The sequence below is a fragment of the Dipodomys ordii genome, unplaced genomic scaffold (assembly GCF_000151885.1).
Source record: "Dipodomys ordii isolate 6190 unplaced genomic scaffold, Dord_2.0 Scaffold34, whole genome shotgun sequence".
Taxonomy (NCBI): Eukaryota; Metazoa; Chordata; class Mammalia; order Rodentia; family Heteromyidae; genus Dipodomys; species Dipodomys ordii.
In genome coordinates, this window is record NW_012267250.1 from 10,815,539 (window position 1) to 10,833,393 (window position 17,855).

Below are 17,855 nucleotides of genomic sequence, written 5' to 3' on the forward strand. Positions count from 1 at the left end.
AGTGAAATGGAGAGGATCATCATTAAAGGCCAGCCAATGCAAAGGCAAAAAGTGCCACCTAATCTCAACCAGTAAGTCAGGCCTTGAGGATATATGTCTGTAATCTCAGCACTTGGGAGGATGAGGCCAGATCAGAAGTTTGAGGTCAGTGTGGTTTCACAGGGAGTTCTAGGCCAACTTGGACTATCTAACATGACCATGCCTCATACAAAAAAGAAAGAATCAGAGTCATGGATCTGTTGTAGATCACCTACCCATAGGTTCAGACTCTAGTACTAAAAACAAACAAATACAACAAAAACAGAGTGGAAAATAGGAAGCATGTGATTAATGGAAGCACAAAACTGTACCAATGCTGTTGCAGATCACTGTTAGCCACATTTTAGAAGGACAAAGCATTATAAAGGTGGAGCTAAGAGGAGCTGATATTAGAAGTGGGAACAAATCATAAAAAGCATCATCAAAATGATCAGAACTCTATCCTGCACTACCAACTACAAGGTGGCCCTTCATATCACAACTTGGAACTTATAGCCTCGGTTTATAACATTTATCACTCCATTACTGTTGCCCAAAATATCATAGCTACATTGACAAACTTCTGGCATGATGACCACTATCCTTACTGGCATTTACCAATGCTTTTCATAAACAATATTCTTTACATAGTAAACAAGAAGACAAACATGTTTCATAAGTTTTCACTCCCATTTTGGTACCCTGGATATTGTATATATGTTTATCTGAATTAGGGAAGGGAAGGGAACAACAAAATGGTGAGAAAAAGGACAAAGGGGGAACCAATTCAACAGTGATACTCACAAGACAATATGTTAGAAATGGGTCTGTACATTTGGGGTGGGGGGGATTGAAGGGAGGGAAAGATGGAGAAAAATGACGGAGTAACAAGTTAGACAAGGAATGTACTCACTATTTTATGTAACTGTAACTCCTCTGTACATCAGCTTGACAATAAAATCAAAATTAAAAAAAAATCACTCCCAACATTTGTACTGAAGATATGACCTTGAGTAAGGCTGGTGCTGGTGATCTACTATTTGGGATACTTAGGTCTCAGCCTCCTCAGTAGTAGGATTGCATGTGTGAGCCACACTCCTGAACTAATATCAGGGTTTTAAACTCAGTGTCTTATCCTTAGCAGGCTTACAACTTAGCAGTCTACGACTGAGCTATGCTCTTAGGTTTTTTTTGCTTTTATTTCCTCTTCCTTTGAAAAGGCCAGCCCGGAATTAAGATTCTTGCAGCCTATGACCTTGAAATGGAACACTGTTAACCTTTTGACTGGGCTGTCCATAAGCTGTGATTCTTCCAAATAATTGCTTCCTAAGTAGCTGACATTTACAGATGTGAGTTACTTGGCCCAGGTAACTTATACTTCTTGAACTTTATCAATAGGTTTTTCAGAGAATGTTTATTACACATGTGGAAAAACAGTATTATTAGAAAACATTTATACATGGTAATTAAAAGTATCAATATATGGCACAATACAACATGACTTACCCTCCTTAATGAAGCTTCTGCATTAACTGCATTTTCTGGGTGAACCCACTTAGAAGAAGGCAGACCAAGTCCTGAGTATGCATGTGTTCCATTTGGATACTGCCAAATAATTGGATAAAGTCCAAGCTGATTATAAGTAGCAGAAGGATGGGCTTGTCCAAGAAGATGAGGTGACTGGTGCTGTAACAACTGTTGTTGTTGCTGGTGTGCTAGCGCTAAGTGACTCAAGCTGCTGGCATGAGCACTTTCTAGGCGAGGGTGGCCACCAAGTAAGGAGGCAGCAGGCACTCCAGGTAACACAGTGGGAAGTAAATGAGGGTGATGAATAGAATGGTGTGGACCACTAGTCAGAGGGTGAGTGTTAATGGTAGGTATTGGAGTTTGACTAGATGATCCTGCTAGTAAGTGGGGTGCAGGAGTTAAGGCAGGATGATGCGTACCAGGATTTAAACAGGTTCTATGAGATGAGGAATGAAGAGAAAAAGGATGCTGGCTTAAAAAAGGTGAAATGTGATTAGCTCCTGTTTCTGACCCAATAAGAGCAGGATCTCTATAAACTGTGAAATGTTCATTTTTATCAATGATCAGAGGGCTCTTGGTAGATTCCAAGGCATTGCCTCGAGGAGGAACTGGATGAAAACTGCATCTTGTTAACTCATTTTCTATCTTGTTTGCTAGTCGTCTTTCACCAGTAGCTTGACTGTTTGTGTAAATGGTTTTAGACTTTAAAGAATCAGGAGAATGTGGAATTTTGGATTTTACAACTTCAGGTGAGGAACTGGGTCTTGTCTTGTGACCATCTACTGAAGTATTTAGTTTAGATTTAATGGTCTCTGGGGGTGGACTTCGCTTATGTGGTTTATCTTCTGTGATAGCAGCTGTACTTAAAGAAGACATGTAAGAAACATACTTATTTTTGTCTTTTTCCATATCTAGGCGATCATTTCCTGAAGAAGCATTTGTAACACCTGACTGGGTTAAATCCACTTTGACTACATCACTAACCCAGATCTGCTCAGAATCTTGTTTGGCTGTTTCTAAGTATTTTACATTTGAAATTGCATGTTTTGAATCACTAGCACAAGGATCCATGTTGTCAGGTGTCTGGAGGCCAAAGGTACTTGTGTTTTCCTGAGCCACCCTTTCTGAATTAGCATCATTTGTAATATCAATAACACATTTTGGTGTGGGTGGTCTGGCTACAAATTTCTCCTTTGGTAATAAATCCACTGTATGTGTATTTTCCATATTGCATTCTTTAAGACCCAAATCATTAGAATTATGATCACAAAGTGTGGCCTGCTCTGATGAACGCACACTCATTTTTTCTTGAAGATGAGTATCCACAAATTTCCGCTTCTCTCCATCATGTTTGTCTTCCTGCATTTGATCCCAGGGGGGCCGGATATCAAGTGTCTCCTCTACTGCCTTCTCATTTTTCTGGGATTTCCCTTCTTCTCCATTTATCTTAGAAGCATTTTTATTTTTCAACTCATTCTCTGGCTTTTGCTCAGAAGAGTTATCAATTGTTTTCTTATTTGAACTTTCCGAGTCGCTGCTCTCAGAAAAGTCTGAAACATTGTCAGTCCGCAATCTTTTCATATTTAATTTCTTTTCCTCCTCTTCAGGCTTCCTTCTTTTATTCATCTTTTTATTTTTAGGGGTTTCTATATGATTAAAATAAGAAAACACTTATTTTTCCAATCTAATACAAAGTAAGCACATTTTTAAGGATATTTTGTTTTCATTCTCTTAAAAAAAAAGCAGATACTACCTCCTCGTGATATATAATCACATTTGTCCTCTTTCATCTTCTCTTCATCTGGTACACTGCTATCTGAGCCCTTCCTCTTACTTGGGCGGATGTTTCTTTGTTGCTGGTGTGTATTCTGTTTTGGTACAGCAGCTTGGGAGTTCATTGCTGGTCTGGGACTATTTGCTTGAGCACGTGTATAATGACCCTAAAAAAATAAAAAATGATTATTTAAATATAACTTTAAAAAGACTAAAATATTTTTTGAAAATTCATTACCAAAGATATACATACATGAACAGTGTTGATATTTTGATTGGCACGAGACCTGCGTCGTGATGTAATGCCAATATTTTCACCTTTTAACAAGGAATGAACAACATCATCTAGAAAGGTCATTTGAACCATAGAAGGATCGACATTCTGTGGCTCTAGTACCTAATCCAAGATATAAACAAAAATAAAAATTGAATCCATTGTGCTAATATGAAATTTGGTACATTTTGTTTACTTAGTAGAAATACATGTATCAGTTTGGGATGCCTAATTTTACTACCAATCAGGCTACATAATTAATTTAAATCATCAAAATAAAATTACTCTTCTAACCTTCTTTTGCATTTGTCATAAAATCTGAGCATAACAATAAAATTACATGTGGGACTAGATGTCTGTTTAGTTTCATTAGTGAAAAAAGACCATTTAGGAAATATTTTTATCATTGTAGAAGCAAAAGCTAACTTTGAGAAGTTCTAGCTAACCTAAGGATTGAAAAAAAAAACACTAATTAAATTAAGCATTTTATGCCTTCATTTCAGGGACTGATTTGATCACCATTGAAATAAATCTGATTTTACCAATACCAATACCCTTTTACCTGAAACCACTTCCCGTTTAATTTCAGACATGACCAACTTGTTAGGCTCATATAATTAAAAATCCTAGAGATGAAATGTACTATCAAACTGCAAATGCTCTTTAAATGTTTTTGGGTTAGCTATGTACACTGTAAACAATCCTATTTTAGGGGGTAGACTAGTAGATATGGATAGGTCAGTAATGGAACATGCATTTAGCATATCCTAAAGTAGGGTTAACATGCTCAAAGTCTTGGCTTTGGTCTCCAAAGACAAAGATAGCCAAACTATTTACCTGATCATTCATAACGATCATGGTGCGAGTGAAGAGATCATGATGAGTAATTATGCCAGTAAACCACTGGGTGGCAGAGTCTTGTCTATATACTCTCACTCTGTATCCATTTAAAGAATAAGGACCTTTTAAAAACACAAAAAAACAGAGACATCTTTAACAGAGATATTTTCTCTTAGAAGTTACTGCTTAGGACAAAAATAAAGCTAAGTGAAAAATGAATAATAAAACTAAAACTCTGTTTTCAAAATACATGGTTTAGAAGACAAGTAACTATCTTCAAAACCAATTTTCTAGAGCTATCATTATATATTCAACTAGGAATACTTCCTAATTCAATGGAAACAAAATGTTAAAAAGAATGGAATCATGAGTAAGAGGAAACAACAAAATATCGAAGTTTCTATAGATGACTGTATGGCAAAAATGGAAAAATAACTTGCAATGTCTTGAGTCTTTTAGTTGTCAGAATATTACCAGACAAATTCTGATTTTTCTATAACTACTAGGAAAAGCTGCTAAGTCACTCAGAAAGCTGAAACAGGATGGTCTCTCTCCACTTTCAAGGATAATGTAGGCTATAAACCAAGACTCCATTCACAAGGGAGGAAGGAAGAGAGGGAGGGAAGGAGGAAAGAAAGGAGAGAAGGGGAGAAAGGGAAGGGAGAAAGGAAAGAAGGAAGAAGGGAGGAAAGACAGAGAAGGAGGGAGGGGAAGTGAAGAAAGGAGAAGGGAGGAAGAACAGAGAAGGAAGGATAGACAGACTTCTTAAAACATAAAAGAGCACAAAGTAATTTATAACAGTACTAAAGATGTGGGTTTTTTAGGATGAAATACATTTGGATTAAATTCATGTTTTTAAAGAACATAGATTTCCTTTAGAAAGTAAGGGTTACATTATCTCTATATATCCAAATATGCCTATTAAAACAAAAGTCACGGCACAGAAATGAAGAATGCAGATAAATATTTTTTTAATTCACAGGCAAATACAAAATGTCAAAATTTAACAAGATCTTTGGGGGGGCAAAACTGTGTAACATTTTTAATAATAGTTATACAAACAGCTTTCAAAATTTCCATGTGCCTAATTAGTCCTCCCACCATCTTATTGTCACCCTTTTCATTAAAAATAAATCAAGAAATTGAGATTAGTGGGTTAAGTGAGTTTTTTAAAGTCAAAGATCTGGGATAGATGTTAACTGTCTGACCCCTAAGCTGATGTTATTTGTTCAAGGTATAACAAACTCAAAAACTAATGAAAGGTTTGACACTTACTGGTTTGAAAACAAATTGCCTTTGTCCATACCAGTCTAAAACACAACTCACCTGCAGAAAATATTCTATGAGGATTGAGCATATACCTCAGTGGTAGTGTTTGTCTATGTATGTAATTTATCCTCCACCACCCACCACCAAAAAATGAAAACAAAAGAAGGAAAGGTATCTTATGAATAGCTAAGATTGTTGGAGTGAACCACCACCAGTGGCTGGCTTTGATTGGCTATACTTTTACACTATTACTAACTACAATCTAATATTTAAATTCTATTCTTTTCTAACTTAAGAAGAGTAAGGATCAACATTACTTTTCTAAACAATCTAGAAGTACTTACAAAATGACACCACATACTACCAGTTTTTAAAAAACTGTATATTTGGCTTATTCTCAACATTAAATACAATCTGAAGTACAGTTCAATTTTGTCTAAGATAGATAGGGATTATTAATACCTTAATCCTTTCTTCTCTACAGATAGAAAGAAATTAAAAGTCTTTCTTAAAATAGTAACTTGGGCTGGGAAGATGGCTCAGTAGTAGAGTGCTTTCCTTGCATGCATGAGGTTCCATTCCTCAGCACCACATAAGCAGAAAAGGCCAGAAGTGGCACTGTGGCTCAAGTAGTAGAGTGCTAGCCTTGAGCTGAATAGCTGAGGGACAGTGTCCAGAGTTTTCAAGCCTCATGACCGATACAAAATAAACAAACAAACAAATAAAAAGTAACTGGATTTTGTTCCACTAATATATTGCAAGGAAAGGGAATAAGGGGATGTGGAGTAGGGACACAATATCGAATGACACTATATGGACACTTTCACTTTTTCTGATTAAAAAATAATTGTTAAAGTCACTTAAGAAATTTTAAAAAGGCCATTTGAACATGACTTTCAACTATTTGATAGTAATTTTTTTAGCACAATTGCATTATGGAAGCTTTGTTTTAAAAAACTGGTAAAATAAAGTAGTATCTTAGTTTGGTAGAAGAGGAGATGCTAAAAGAGCAGAACATTAGAATGAGCTTGTGACTTTAAATGAGCATCATTATTCCACAATACTGTGAAATTTGGGAAATTATGTAATCACTTAATCACAATTTAAAAAAAAAGAACCTCGGGGAAGGTAAGGAGGGAAGGGATGGTAGGGGGAAAACAATGGAGGGGGTAACAATGCTCAATAGGAAGTGTACTCATTACCTTACTCATGTAACTGTAACCCTCTGTATAGTATCTTTACAATAAAAAATTAATAAAAAAACAAAAAACTGTCAAATGTATAAGGAATGAAAACAAATGCCATAGATGCTACAATTTGAAACAATACAAATATTATGAATCATCATGCTTATCTTTGTAAGAAAAAGTACTTGCTCTCTTTTTCTTGTTGGACAATCTATGATATAAGCAAGCTTGTTTTTGTTGTTTGTTTAAGATAGTTATTAAACTCAGGGCCCAGAGCCTTGCTGAGCAAGTAAAAAATAAAATAAAAGAGCAGAACAGCTAAATTATGATAGCTGTTGGGAGTAGATGGTAGATATTTAAAACAGTTTACTTTTGTACGCATTTTCATTTCTCCAAAGCTTATAGAATATTTGTGCTAAGTATTATCTAGATGATTTACAATTGCACATAGCCATATAAAGTAAATCACATTACAATTGAGATTATCCCCCATACTTGATAGTATAGATAATAAATACTGAGAAAAAAACACAAGAATTTAGCAACAAAACTGTATTACTAATATTCAACATGTCAACTATTAACAGCACTATGTCTTAGTTTCCATTAAATTTCACACAAGGCCTTGCATCTGAAATATATGACTTTACTGGTATTTGGGGGTTTAGGGATGGATTACAGCACTCCAAAGGAGGAAGAGGCAGAAGTCTGAGGCCAGTATAAACAAAAACATCTGCACAAAACAACGAAACAACATCAACCACCACCTTTAGGAAATGATTAGTAGTCTGAAAGTCACATGTGGTTTACAAACCTGTAACTTCATAAAAAATCAGGACAAGTTTGGTGGTAGTTACTAAAGAAGTATGCTGAAATAGGCTATTTCATCAGATACAAGCAGCATTCCTCAAAGGAAATTAATTATGGCTTTGAGCAATCCAATACTAACCAATGCTTCCTTTTCCAGGAAGGACTCACCAAAATGTAAATTTTTGTATTCACAAAACACTGGATAGATAATTTTAATTCATATCATATGTTTAGCTCAAATAGTTAATAAGGTGGTACAGATATAAGCTTTGGTTATTTTCCAAACTACCAATTATTTTTTGGTAATTATTAAGTTGGGCTTTCTATTCATATCACATATAATTGAACAACCAAAGAAAAATACAACAAATATTGCCTACTTAAAAAAAAAGAAAAAGGAATGCATAACTTCAAAATAGTTACCTTGCATAAAAATCTCCTGAACTTTTTGTTCCTTTACCCAGACTTTCACTTCCTCATGAAGTTGCGGGTTGTCCCTGAGAACTGGGTTTAGGCTGTCTATGTCGTCCTAGAATTATAGATTGAAAGAAAAGGTCCACATTATACTTTCCTAACATTAATATTTCTGATTTTCCTCATATTTTCTAAATACTTTATGAAAATTCCTTGATGTAAAAAGCACATATTCAAAAGGTACACTTCACTTAGTAGCTGCATAACAGCATAGCGTAAGTAATAAATATGCAGTGAGATCTGATCTTTGACAATAAGTTACTATAGGCAAAATTTTAAATTTGGCAATGTGGGTTCTATTTTTTAAACCATAACCTTACTCTACGCAGCTTTTAAAAGATTTTTGTGTGTGATTCAAAACAATATACAAATCAAACACTATCAGGTTATCCAAGGATAAAGGCAAAGAATATCCAGTATTTTACTGACTACATGTATATGTTATCTCTCTCTCCACACACATAAATGCTTTATTCATTATCCTCATTTGAATATCATCAAGTTAAGTTCTACTCAATTCATCTATAGCTTTACTGCTAGTACTCAGTTTTTTTCAAGCCAGTTAAATTTACATTACCAAAGCCATGCACTAGTGGCAAACACCTGTAATACAGGAGCTACATAGGAAGACTCAGGCTTAGAAGATCAAAGTTCAGAGCCAGCTTGGGCAGAAAAAGCTGCAAAGCCCCATCACCAATTAACTAGTAAAATGCCAGACAGGGAGTTTTGCTCAAATAGTAGAATGCAAACGTGAGCAAAATAGTTGAGCAAGAGCATAACATAAAGACATGAATTCATTATATCATGTATATGAGCACACACAAACATTAATAGCATTAATTTTTATAAGGTGGATCTAGGCACAGAAACCTGGTTTCTCACAATCTGTAGTCTCTAGCTGAACCCTTTCACACTCTGAACTCTTTCTTATTATACCTCTGGTGCTCTTCTATTTGAGATAAGGTTCAGGAAGCATAGCTTACTGACTGGCAAGAACAACAAACCAACACTGTCAATTTGCTAAAAGTGGACTAATACATCATGAAAACCTGAACAGAGAAGAGGTAAATCAAGGCAACTTTATCTGGTAAGTAAAAACAAATCTAGCAATCTGGTTAATACAAAAGGTTGTTGAAAAGTATAAAGACTTGTAATAATAACAATGTTGGACACGAAATGTACTCATTGTCTTACTCATATAACTGTAACCCCTCTGTACACCATCTTTACAGTAAAATAAAATTTAAAAAAATTGAAAATCCAAAAAAAGTAATACTTAACTTTTAGGGTATACAGTATATCAAAGTAAAGATGCCTTTTCTCTTCTATCATAGTTTTAAGACACTAAGTTCTGTGTCAAATACTGTAGTAAATATTTTTTTTCTGACAGAAAGGCCTTTAAAATTACTATTTATGTCTCTTAGAAAATATACAACAAATGTTTTATTAAAGAAGAAAGAAGCACGAAATTATCAAACAGGAAGTAAATCTACCCTTTTGAAGAAAACTGCCCATCAACAAATCTTTTTGTTAAACAGCTTTCTAGCAATCCCTTTTCTCTACGTTTCATTTAATAGGGGTTTAGGGATATAGTTCAGTGTTAGGCCTTGGGTTCAACACTAAGCAACAAAATCAAAATGTACTGCACTCTTAGCATTTTTAAGAATAGAAAATATAATCCAAAATTTATTCAATAGACTCTAATCCTCTTGTTGCATTCCAGCCAACAGTCTATGAAAAACAGAATACAGAAGATATTTTCTAAGGAATAGTATTGCTAACAGCTATAAATTCTTTTTTTTGGGGGGAGGGGGTGGGTCCGGTTGTGGGGCCTGAACTCTGGGCCTGGTGCTGTCCCTCAGCTCTTCAGCTCAAGGCTAGCCACTTCCGGCTTTTTTCTTTTTGCGTATGTGGTGCTGAGGAATCGAACCAAGGGCCTCATGCATGCAAGGCAAGCGCTCTACCACTGAGCCACCTTCCCAGCCCAAAATTCTTTAAAAATAATCCTTGTCTTAATTTGCATACATGCCTATTATATTCATAGGAAATAAGCTCTGTAATAAACTGCAATAGCAGCAATGCCAATATTTTATACACACAGATATAATCAATGAAACGATTGGCTATGTCGAAATTTTACAATTTGTACCTAATCAACTAGTTAAAAAATGAGTTGTTTCCAAGAAAATTAGACAACTTATAAATACATTTCAGGAAATGAACCATTAATTTTCTAATAAAAAAGCATATTAGTAAAAATTGACAATAAAATTCCTTTGTGATAGCACACTTCTGCAACAGAACTAGAGGTCAAAATGGGAACATCCCAAGTTCAGGGCCAAAGCTGTCCCCCACCCCTCACCCCCTCAAAAGAACAACAAAAACCAAACCAAACAACCCAAAAACCAACAAACACTATCAATTTACTAGTATGATTTTACTTAAGTTCACATTTCTGTATGTCATTTCTTTCTTCTATAAATAGTCACTGACTTCTGCTATCTTAGTATAGTTTTTACTAAATTTTACTAAAGTAAGTAATAGTTTTTTTTGAAAAGTCCAATTCCTGATTTGTCTCTGATATAAAAACAGAATTACTGTTCATCAAAGCCCACTAATTATCTTTACCAACTGCCTGGTTTATGACAAATATGACCATGATGAATTTTTTCTCTTCCCATTCTCTATTTTAAAAAATTCTTTTTTTTTGGTTGGTCGTAGGGCTTGAACTCTGGGCTTGGGCGCTGTCCCAGCGCTCTTCAGCTCAAGGTGAGCGCTCCACCACTTGAGCCACAGCGCCACTTCCGGTTTTCTAGTGGTTTATTGGAGATAAGAGTCTCATGGACTTTCCTGACCAGGCTGGCTTTCAACTGTGATCCTCAGATCTCAGCCTCCTGGATAGCTAGGATTACAGGCGGCATGAGCCACCAGCGCCTAGCTTCACATGCTCTTTTTTAAAAAGCTCAAAATAATGAGCAAGATCATGAAAAAGAGGCAAAGATGGTTTCTATGTACTTACATGAACAGTTAGTTCTGTGAAGCTGCTAAAAATCACATATTCATGAAGATGAATTAAAAATTTGAAATTAAAACTTAGCTATGGAAGATAGGGAACCAACCCAGATGCCCCTCAGTAGATGAATGGATCAAGCAAATGTGGTATATATACACAATGGAATTCTATGCCTCCATCAGAAAGAATGACATTGCCCCATTTGTTAGGAAATGGAAAGACTTGGAAAAAATTACATTAAGTGAAGTAAGCCAGGCCCAAAGAAACATAGATCCCATGGTTTCCCTTATTTGCAATAACTAGTGTATGTCTCAGACAAGCAGAAATGGTCAGATAAGTTGAAGTTAGGGAAATGAACCCTAAGATATGTATTCAAATGTTTTTTTCTTTCATGCAATTGTTTCTAACACATTTATAAGATTATTTCTTTGTTGCTTTATATGTCCCTCCCCCACAGTATAACCCCTGTTTTCACTGTATTTGATGTTGTTATAATTTGTGGAGGGGAAGGGAAAAAACAAATCGTTTAAATAGGGATACAGTAGACCCATTGCAACAATGAGACATACAAGTAGTTACCTCGAAAATGAACTTTACAACTTTGGTGGGGGGGCGGAGAAAAGTTGTGGGGGGGGAGGATGGGATGGGATGGGAAGGAGAAACAAAGGAGGAGGCTACAATGCTTGATAAGAAATGTACTCATTATCTTGCCCATGTAATTGTAACCCCTCTGTACAGTATTTTCACACACAAAAAAAACAGCTATGAATTCTCACTTTCTAGCTATGAATACTCAGGCATTTTCTTTTACAAAACATGCAAGGATTTCTGCTATGCCTTGAACTTGTATAAGAGTAAACACAATTTGTACAGTTCTTAAAAAAATTTAGATAGGAATTTTAGGTAGCTACCTGTAACATAAAATTGTTTAAGTACCTGAAAGCAAGTTACTCTGATAGGGAAGGAACTCCCTTTCTCCACAAATATATTCTGTTCAATTAGTCAATAGGAAGGTTTCGTTTAACAACATTTGCCTTGTTAGGAACTACTGTAAAAAAGAAAAATTAAAAAGGAGGCTGACTCTTCAGTAAATGGTGCTAGCAAAACTGGTTAAACACCTGTAGAAAACTAAAGCTAGATCCTTATATATCACCCTGCACCAAATCAACTCCGAATGGATTAAAGACCTCGGAGTCAAAACAGACACCCTAAAAACATTGTACAGGAAGGAATAGGAGAAACCCTAGGTCTCCTTGGCACAGGCTGAAATTTTCTTAATGAAGACTCAGAAACACAACAAATCAAAGAAAGGTTGGACAAATGGGATTGCATTAAATTGCAGAGCTTCTACATGGATCAGTAGAAAGTCCATGGACAGGGAGAAGATCTTCACACTAGCCATACAACAGACAAGAGTCTCATATCTAAAATAAACTTAGAACTCAAAAAATTAAATCCCCCAAAACAAATCCTCAAATCAACAACTGCCCCATTAATAAGTGAGCTAAAGACTTCAATGAAGAGAAAGTAAGAATGGCCAAGAGACACATGAAGAACTGCTCAACTTCTGTGGCCATAAAAGAAATGCAAATCATAACATTGAGATTCCAACTCATCTCAGTTAGAAGGCTATAATCGAGAAACCTAATAATCAGATGCTGGAGAGGATGTGGCCAAAAGGGAACCCTACCGCACTGTTGGCAGGACTATAAAATTGTTCAACCACTCTGGAAAGCAGTATGAAGGTTCCTCAAAAGACTAAACAGTGCTCCCCTGTGACCTAGCAATCCCAATTCTGGGCATTTACCCAAATGATCACAAACAAGGCCATACTAAAGCTACCAGCACAACTGTGTTTACTGAAGCACTATTCACCATAGCTAAGATATAGAACAGCCCAGATGCCCCTCAGTAGATTAATGAATCAAGAAAATGTGGGGTGTATGCACGCATGTGTGTGCATGTGTGCGTGTGTATGTGTGTGTAGGAATTCTATGCTTTCATCAGAAAGAATGACATCACCCTATTTGTAAGGAAATGGAAAGACTTGGAAAAAAATTGTATTAAGTGAAGTAAGCCAGACCCAAAGAAACATAGGTCCCATGCTTTCCCTTATTTGCAATTATTAGGATATGTCTAGGATAAATCTTAGCAGATGAACAGAATAGCTCAATAGCTATGTACATATGACCACATAAGACAACGCTAAGCAAAATGAACTCCAAGACATGGAAACAAGAGGCTTTTCTTTGTCGTTGTTGCTTTTAATGTACTATGTGATTTTTTTTTTGGTATGTTCTTCCTCCTATGGTATATACCCTATTATCACTGTATTTGATTTTGGTACCCTGGTATTGTATATATGTTTATTTGAATCAGAGAAAAGAAGGGGAACAGAATGGTGAGACAAAGGACAAGGGGGGAATCAATGCAACAGTGACATACACGAGACAATATGTTAGAAATGATCTGTACAATTTGGTGGGGGGTGTTAGGGAGGGAAAGTAGGAGAAAAATGAGATGAGGAAGGGGTAACAAGTTTGACAAGAAATGTACTTATTACCTTACTTGTGTAAGTGTAACCCCTCTATACATCACCTTGGCAATTAAAAAAAAGAAACATTAAAAAAGAAAAGAAAAGGAGGCTGGGACTATAGGTCAATTGTAGAATATTTGTAGAATATTTGTTCAACATCCCTGGATTTAAGCTCCAGTACCACAAAACATGGGGTAGGGAAAACATAAGAAAATGTAAACAAAGTTTAAAGCAGTATCATAAAATTTTGAACTATTCATTTTTCATTAGCTTGTTGCTCCTCCTTTTGCAAAGATGTTTGCTCTATTTTAAAATGAGTTTCACGAATTTAATGCAGTGACATCAGATAGGTAACATGATTATTTACTGGGCAAACACTGGGCTAAATTTGACACATTATGACTAGAAATCTAACTAGGAAATCTAAAAGTTCTGATATTTGTATCTCATTCTGTGATTCCAGAGGTATCTTGTCTATTTTTGCTTTCCAAGGAATGAATAATAGATTGTTCACTAGCACTGGCCTTCAAAATCTCTTATGATATGTACAAGGATTAAGATAAGGACTAAACAAGTAAAAAGCAAAGAATTGAAGTACATTAGATGAAAGCTTTCCCTCCTCATAAACCTAACTAGTTATATAAATTTCCCTAAGAAAAAAAGAATATAGGGGCTAGGAAAGTGGCTCACTGGTAGAGCGCTTGCCTTGCATGCATGAGGCCCTGGGTTCGATTCCTCAGCACCACATAAGCAAAAACAAAAAAGCCAGAAGTGGCACTGTGGCTCAAGTGGTAGAGCGCTAGCCTTGAGCTGAAGAGCTGAGGGATAGTGCCCAGGCCCAGAGTTCAGGCCCCACAACCGGACCACCCCCCCCAAAAAAAAGAATATAGGCAGAGTACACTAGCTTATTACTGTAATGGGGAGGCAGACATCAGAAAGATCATGGCCAGTGGCCAGACCAGGCAAAAAGTTACAAGCTGGTGACAGTAGCATATACTTTTAACCTCTGTAGTTAGGATTTCAGTCCAAGGACTTCTGTGGAAAAAACACAAGATCCTAATTAAAAAGTAACTAAAGCAAAACTGGCTGGGAGTGTAAGTAGAACTGCCTAATAAAGCAGGAAGCTAGGTTCAAATGCCAATACTGACAAAGGAGGGAAGGAGGAAGCGAAGTTTTACTGATATGTGTCTTAATCATGATCCATTCATTTCCAAATGCAATTTTTCCTATGTAAATGTGTATAAAACATGTTGCAGAGAGAAGTTAAGATTAAAATCATGTTAAACATGTTCTATGCAAGAGTCAATGGGGAAGATTTGATCAAAGAACATTATATGCATATGTGGAAAAATATAATGAACCCCCCTTTATACAATAAACATTAATAAGAAAGGAGTTTGTGTTTAAAACATTTTATCAAGGTATTAACAGAATTTTAAATTATTCCCTACTTCCTAATAAGTTCAAAGGAAAAAATCCAAAAATTCAGGTATGCCAAACTAGATTTAATAATAGCAATATTATTAAAATGTTCAAAAATATGTGGAACACTGTGTGTGTGCATACACATCGCATTAGTCTGGGGCTTGAACTCAGGGTCTGAGTGCTGTCTAAGCATTTTTTGCTCAGGGTTAGTGCTCTGCCAATTGAGCCACAGCTCCTAGTTTTTTTGTTTTTTTTTTTTTGGTGGTTAATTGGAGATAAGAGTCTCAGGGACTTTTCCTCCTGGGTTGACTTCAAGCCCTGATCCTCAGATCTCAGCCTCTTGAGTAGCTAGAATTCCAGGCTGAGATACCAGCACCCAGCTTAGAATACATTGTAAAGATGATTACCACTACAGTGATAATATCAACATGCGACTGACTTCCTTCCCTCCCTCCCCCTCAAGTTCTCTAGCTCTTTCTTTCAATCATTCATTCTTTTTTTTTTTTTTTGGTGTTATGAAGGCTCCCTGTACTTACTGGCAAATACTCTATCACACGAACAATGAGACTATAAAAAACCAAGTCTTTGTTACTATACTCCCTTGTTTACCTACAGCAAAAAAAAAAAAAAAAAAAGAATTGGGAGGCTGGGCTGGGAAGGGATGTGAAGGGTAAACCAAAGGAGGAGGCTGCAATGCTTGGTAAGAAATGTACGCATTATCCTGCCCATGTAATTGTAACCCCTCTGTACAGTATGTTCACAAATAAAATTAAATTAAAAAAAAAAGAATTAAGAAATCTGTTATACCAGTGGTTAGTTTCTAAACAGGTTCTGAGCTGAACAGCACGGTATTTTTTTTAAAGATTTGCTTTGAAGTACCCACTGATGTTTACAAAAGCACATGGATCAACACTATCACAAAACTTGAGCATTTTCTTCTTTCTGCATTCAATTTCTGACTGAGATTGGCAGTGTACACTTTTCAAATGCTATTAGTGTATGGCTCAGTAATGGAATTGTTTCCTTTAGTAAAATAAAATCTCTTGCCCTCTGTGTGACACCTAATGAGTCTCTTACATTACAGTATATTAATTCCATGTAATTACATTTTATAGGAGTTGTCATAAAAGCAACTATTTGTATTTTATTCATCAAGTTGTGTGTCAGAACATGTTTTACTACACCAGTTTTGTCAGTCATAAACTTAAATACACGGTTACTACAACTACAACAACTGTTTGTCCTTAGATGCTAGGGAGTTGCTGGCCAACATTTACAAACATGACTGTTAAATATACATATGTCAAAATTTTCATTAACTACTATGGCACCAAATCTTTTAGGACTTGCAAAATGTTCCATGTTATTAATAAAGATTTGTTGGAACTGAAAAAGGCATAGTCATCTATACCATTTACTGTTTAAATACAAGAACTACTGAAAGCTTCCCTGTATTCTGACAAGTTAGAAAACATGTAGACCATACAATTCCTGTTATAATTCTTGTTATAATACAAAACTATGAAACAGTAATATAAATACTACACAAATAAAATGAAAATAAATGAGCATGACTATGTTCTAATAAAGGGAGGCAGGGCAGCAGTAACAAGGTTTTAACTCAGGGCTACATACTCTACCATTTGATCCACAAACCTTCTAATAATTTCTAAGTCTTAACATTATATGAAATTTGATTTTCACAGAACATCTAACTATTGACGTATTTTGATTTTTTTTGGCAACCATTCAAACATGTAAAACAGGAGTCTGGATGAACTTGGCCTACAACTGAGCACAATTAAATAATTAGTAAACAGACTATTTTGGGGTGGGTGGCTGGAGTGGGAGGGTTGGGGAGGTTGTCAGTCAAGGGGCTTGAATTCAGAGGCTAGGCACTGTTCCTGAGGCTTTTTCTCTCAAGACTAGCACTCTAGAACCACAGTACCACTACTGGTTTTCTAGTGGTTAACTGGGGATAAGTATCTCAGTTTCCTATCCAGTCTGGCTTTGAACCAAGATCATATCTCAGCCTCCTGAGTAGCTAGGATTAAGCATGAGCCACTGGAGCTTGGCTAAGCTGATTTAAAAAAAAAAAAGGACTGTTAATGATTAATGCAATGTTATCAACTACAAGTTATATTTCACAGATGAAGTACACACACTTATCCACCTAGAAAAAGTTTAATGTAAAGTCTTTCCATTACCAAATAAAGAGAAAATCATTTTCAAGTACTATTTCTCTCCCTATTTGAGTTTCTATATACCCCAGGCTAGCATGGAACTCTCAATCCTCCTGCCTCAACTTCAGATTGCTAGAATTCAGACATGCACCAAAACATTTTTCAATTTCATGAGCAAATGGGCAATTTCCTTGGATATAGTTCTGTTGTGTAGTTAATTTAAGAAAAATTATTTCCTTTGTAAGTTAAAATTTACTCTAAGCCAGGAAAATTACACACAGAGGATGGTATTCTCTATATATCTCTAGATGATTCATGCAAAGAAAAAATCAGATATGATAAAGATATTCTTTGAACATTTACGCTTTATACATTTTTTTATCTTTTTTTTTTCCCAGTTGTGGGGCCTGAACTCTGGGCCTGGGCGCTGTCCTTCAGCTCTTCAGCTCAAGGCTAGTGCCCTACCACCTGAGCCACAGCGCCACTTCCGGCTTTTTTCTTTTTGCTTATGTGGTGCTGAGGAATC

At 35.9% G+C, this 17,855-nt stretch overlaps 1 protein-coding gene across 3 annotated transcripts in view; it reads right to left on the minus strand.

The window, feature by feature from the left end:
- Positions 1–17,855, minus strand: part of Jmjd1c (jumonji domain containing 1C) — a 183,355-nt gene that overhangs the window by 36,840 nt on the left and 128,660 nt on the right. For 2 of the 3 annotated variants that reach the window (XM_013017119.1, XM_013017117.1), the window contains 5 exons: positions 8,122–8,227; positions 4,430–4,554; positions 3,572–3,715; positions 3,299–3,485; positions 1,525–3,191 (listed from right to left, as the gene is read on the minus strand). In XM_013017119.1, the coding sequence (XP_012872573.1) occupies positions 1,525–3,191; positions 3,299–3,485; positions 3,572–3,715; positions 4,430–4,554; positions 8,122–8,128 (2,130 nt within the window). In that variant the 5' untranslated portion in view covers positions 8,129–8,227. The remainder of the gene's footprint in view (positions 1–1,524; positions 3,192–3,298; positions 3,486–3,571; positions 3,716–4,429; positions 4,555–8,121; positions 8,228–17,855) is intronic. The other variant, XM_013017118.1, reaches the window with a different exon arrangement.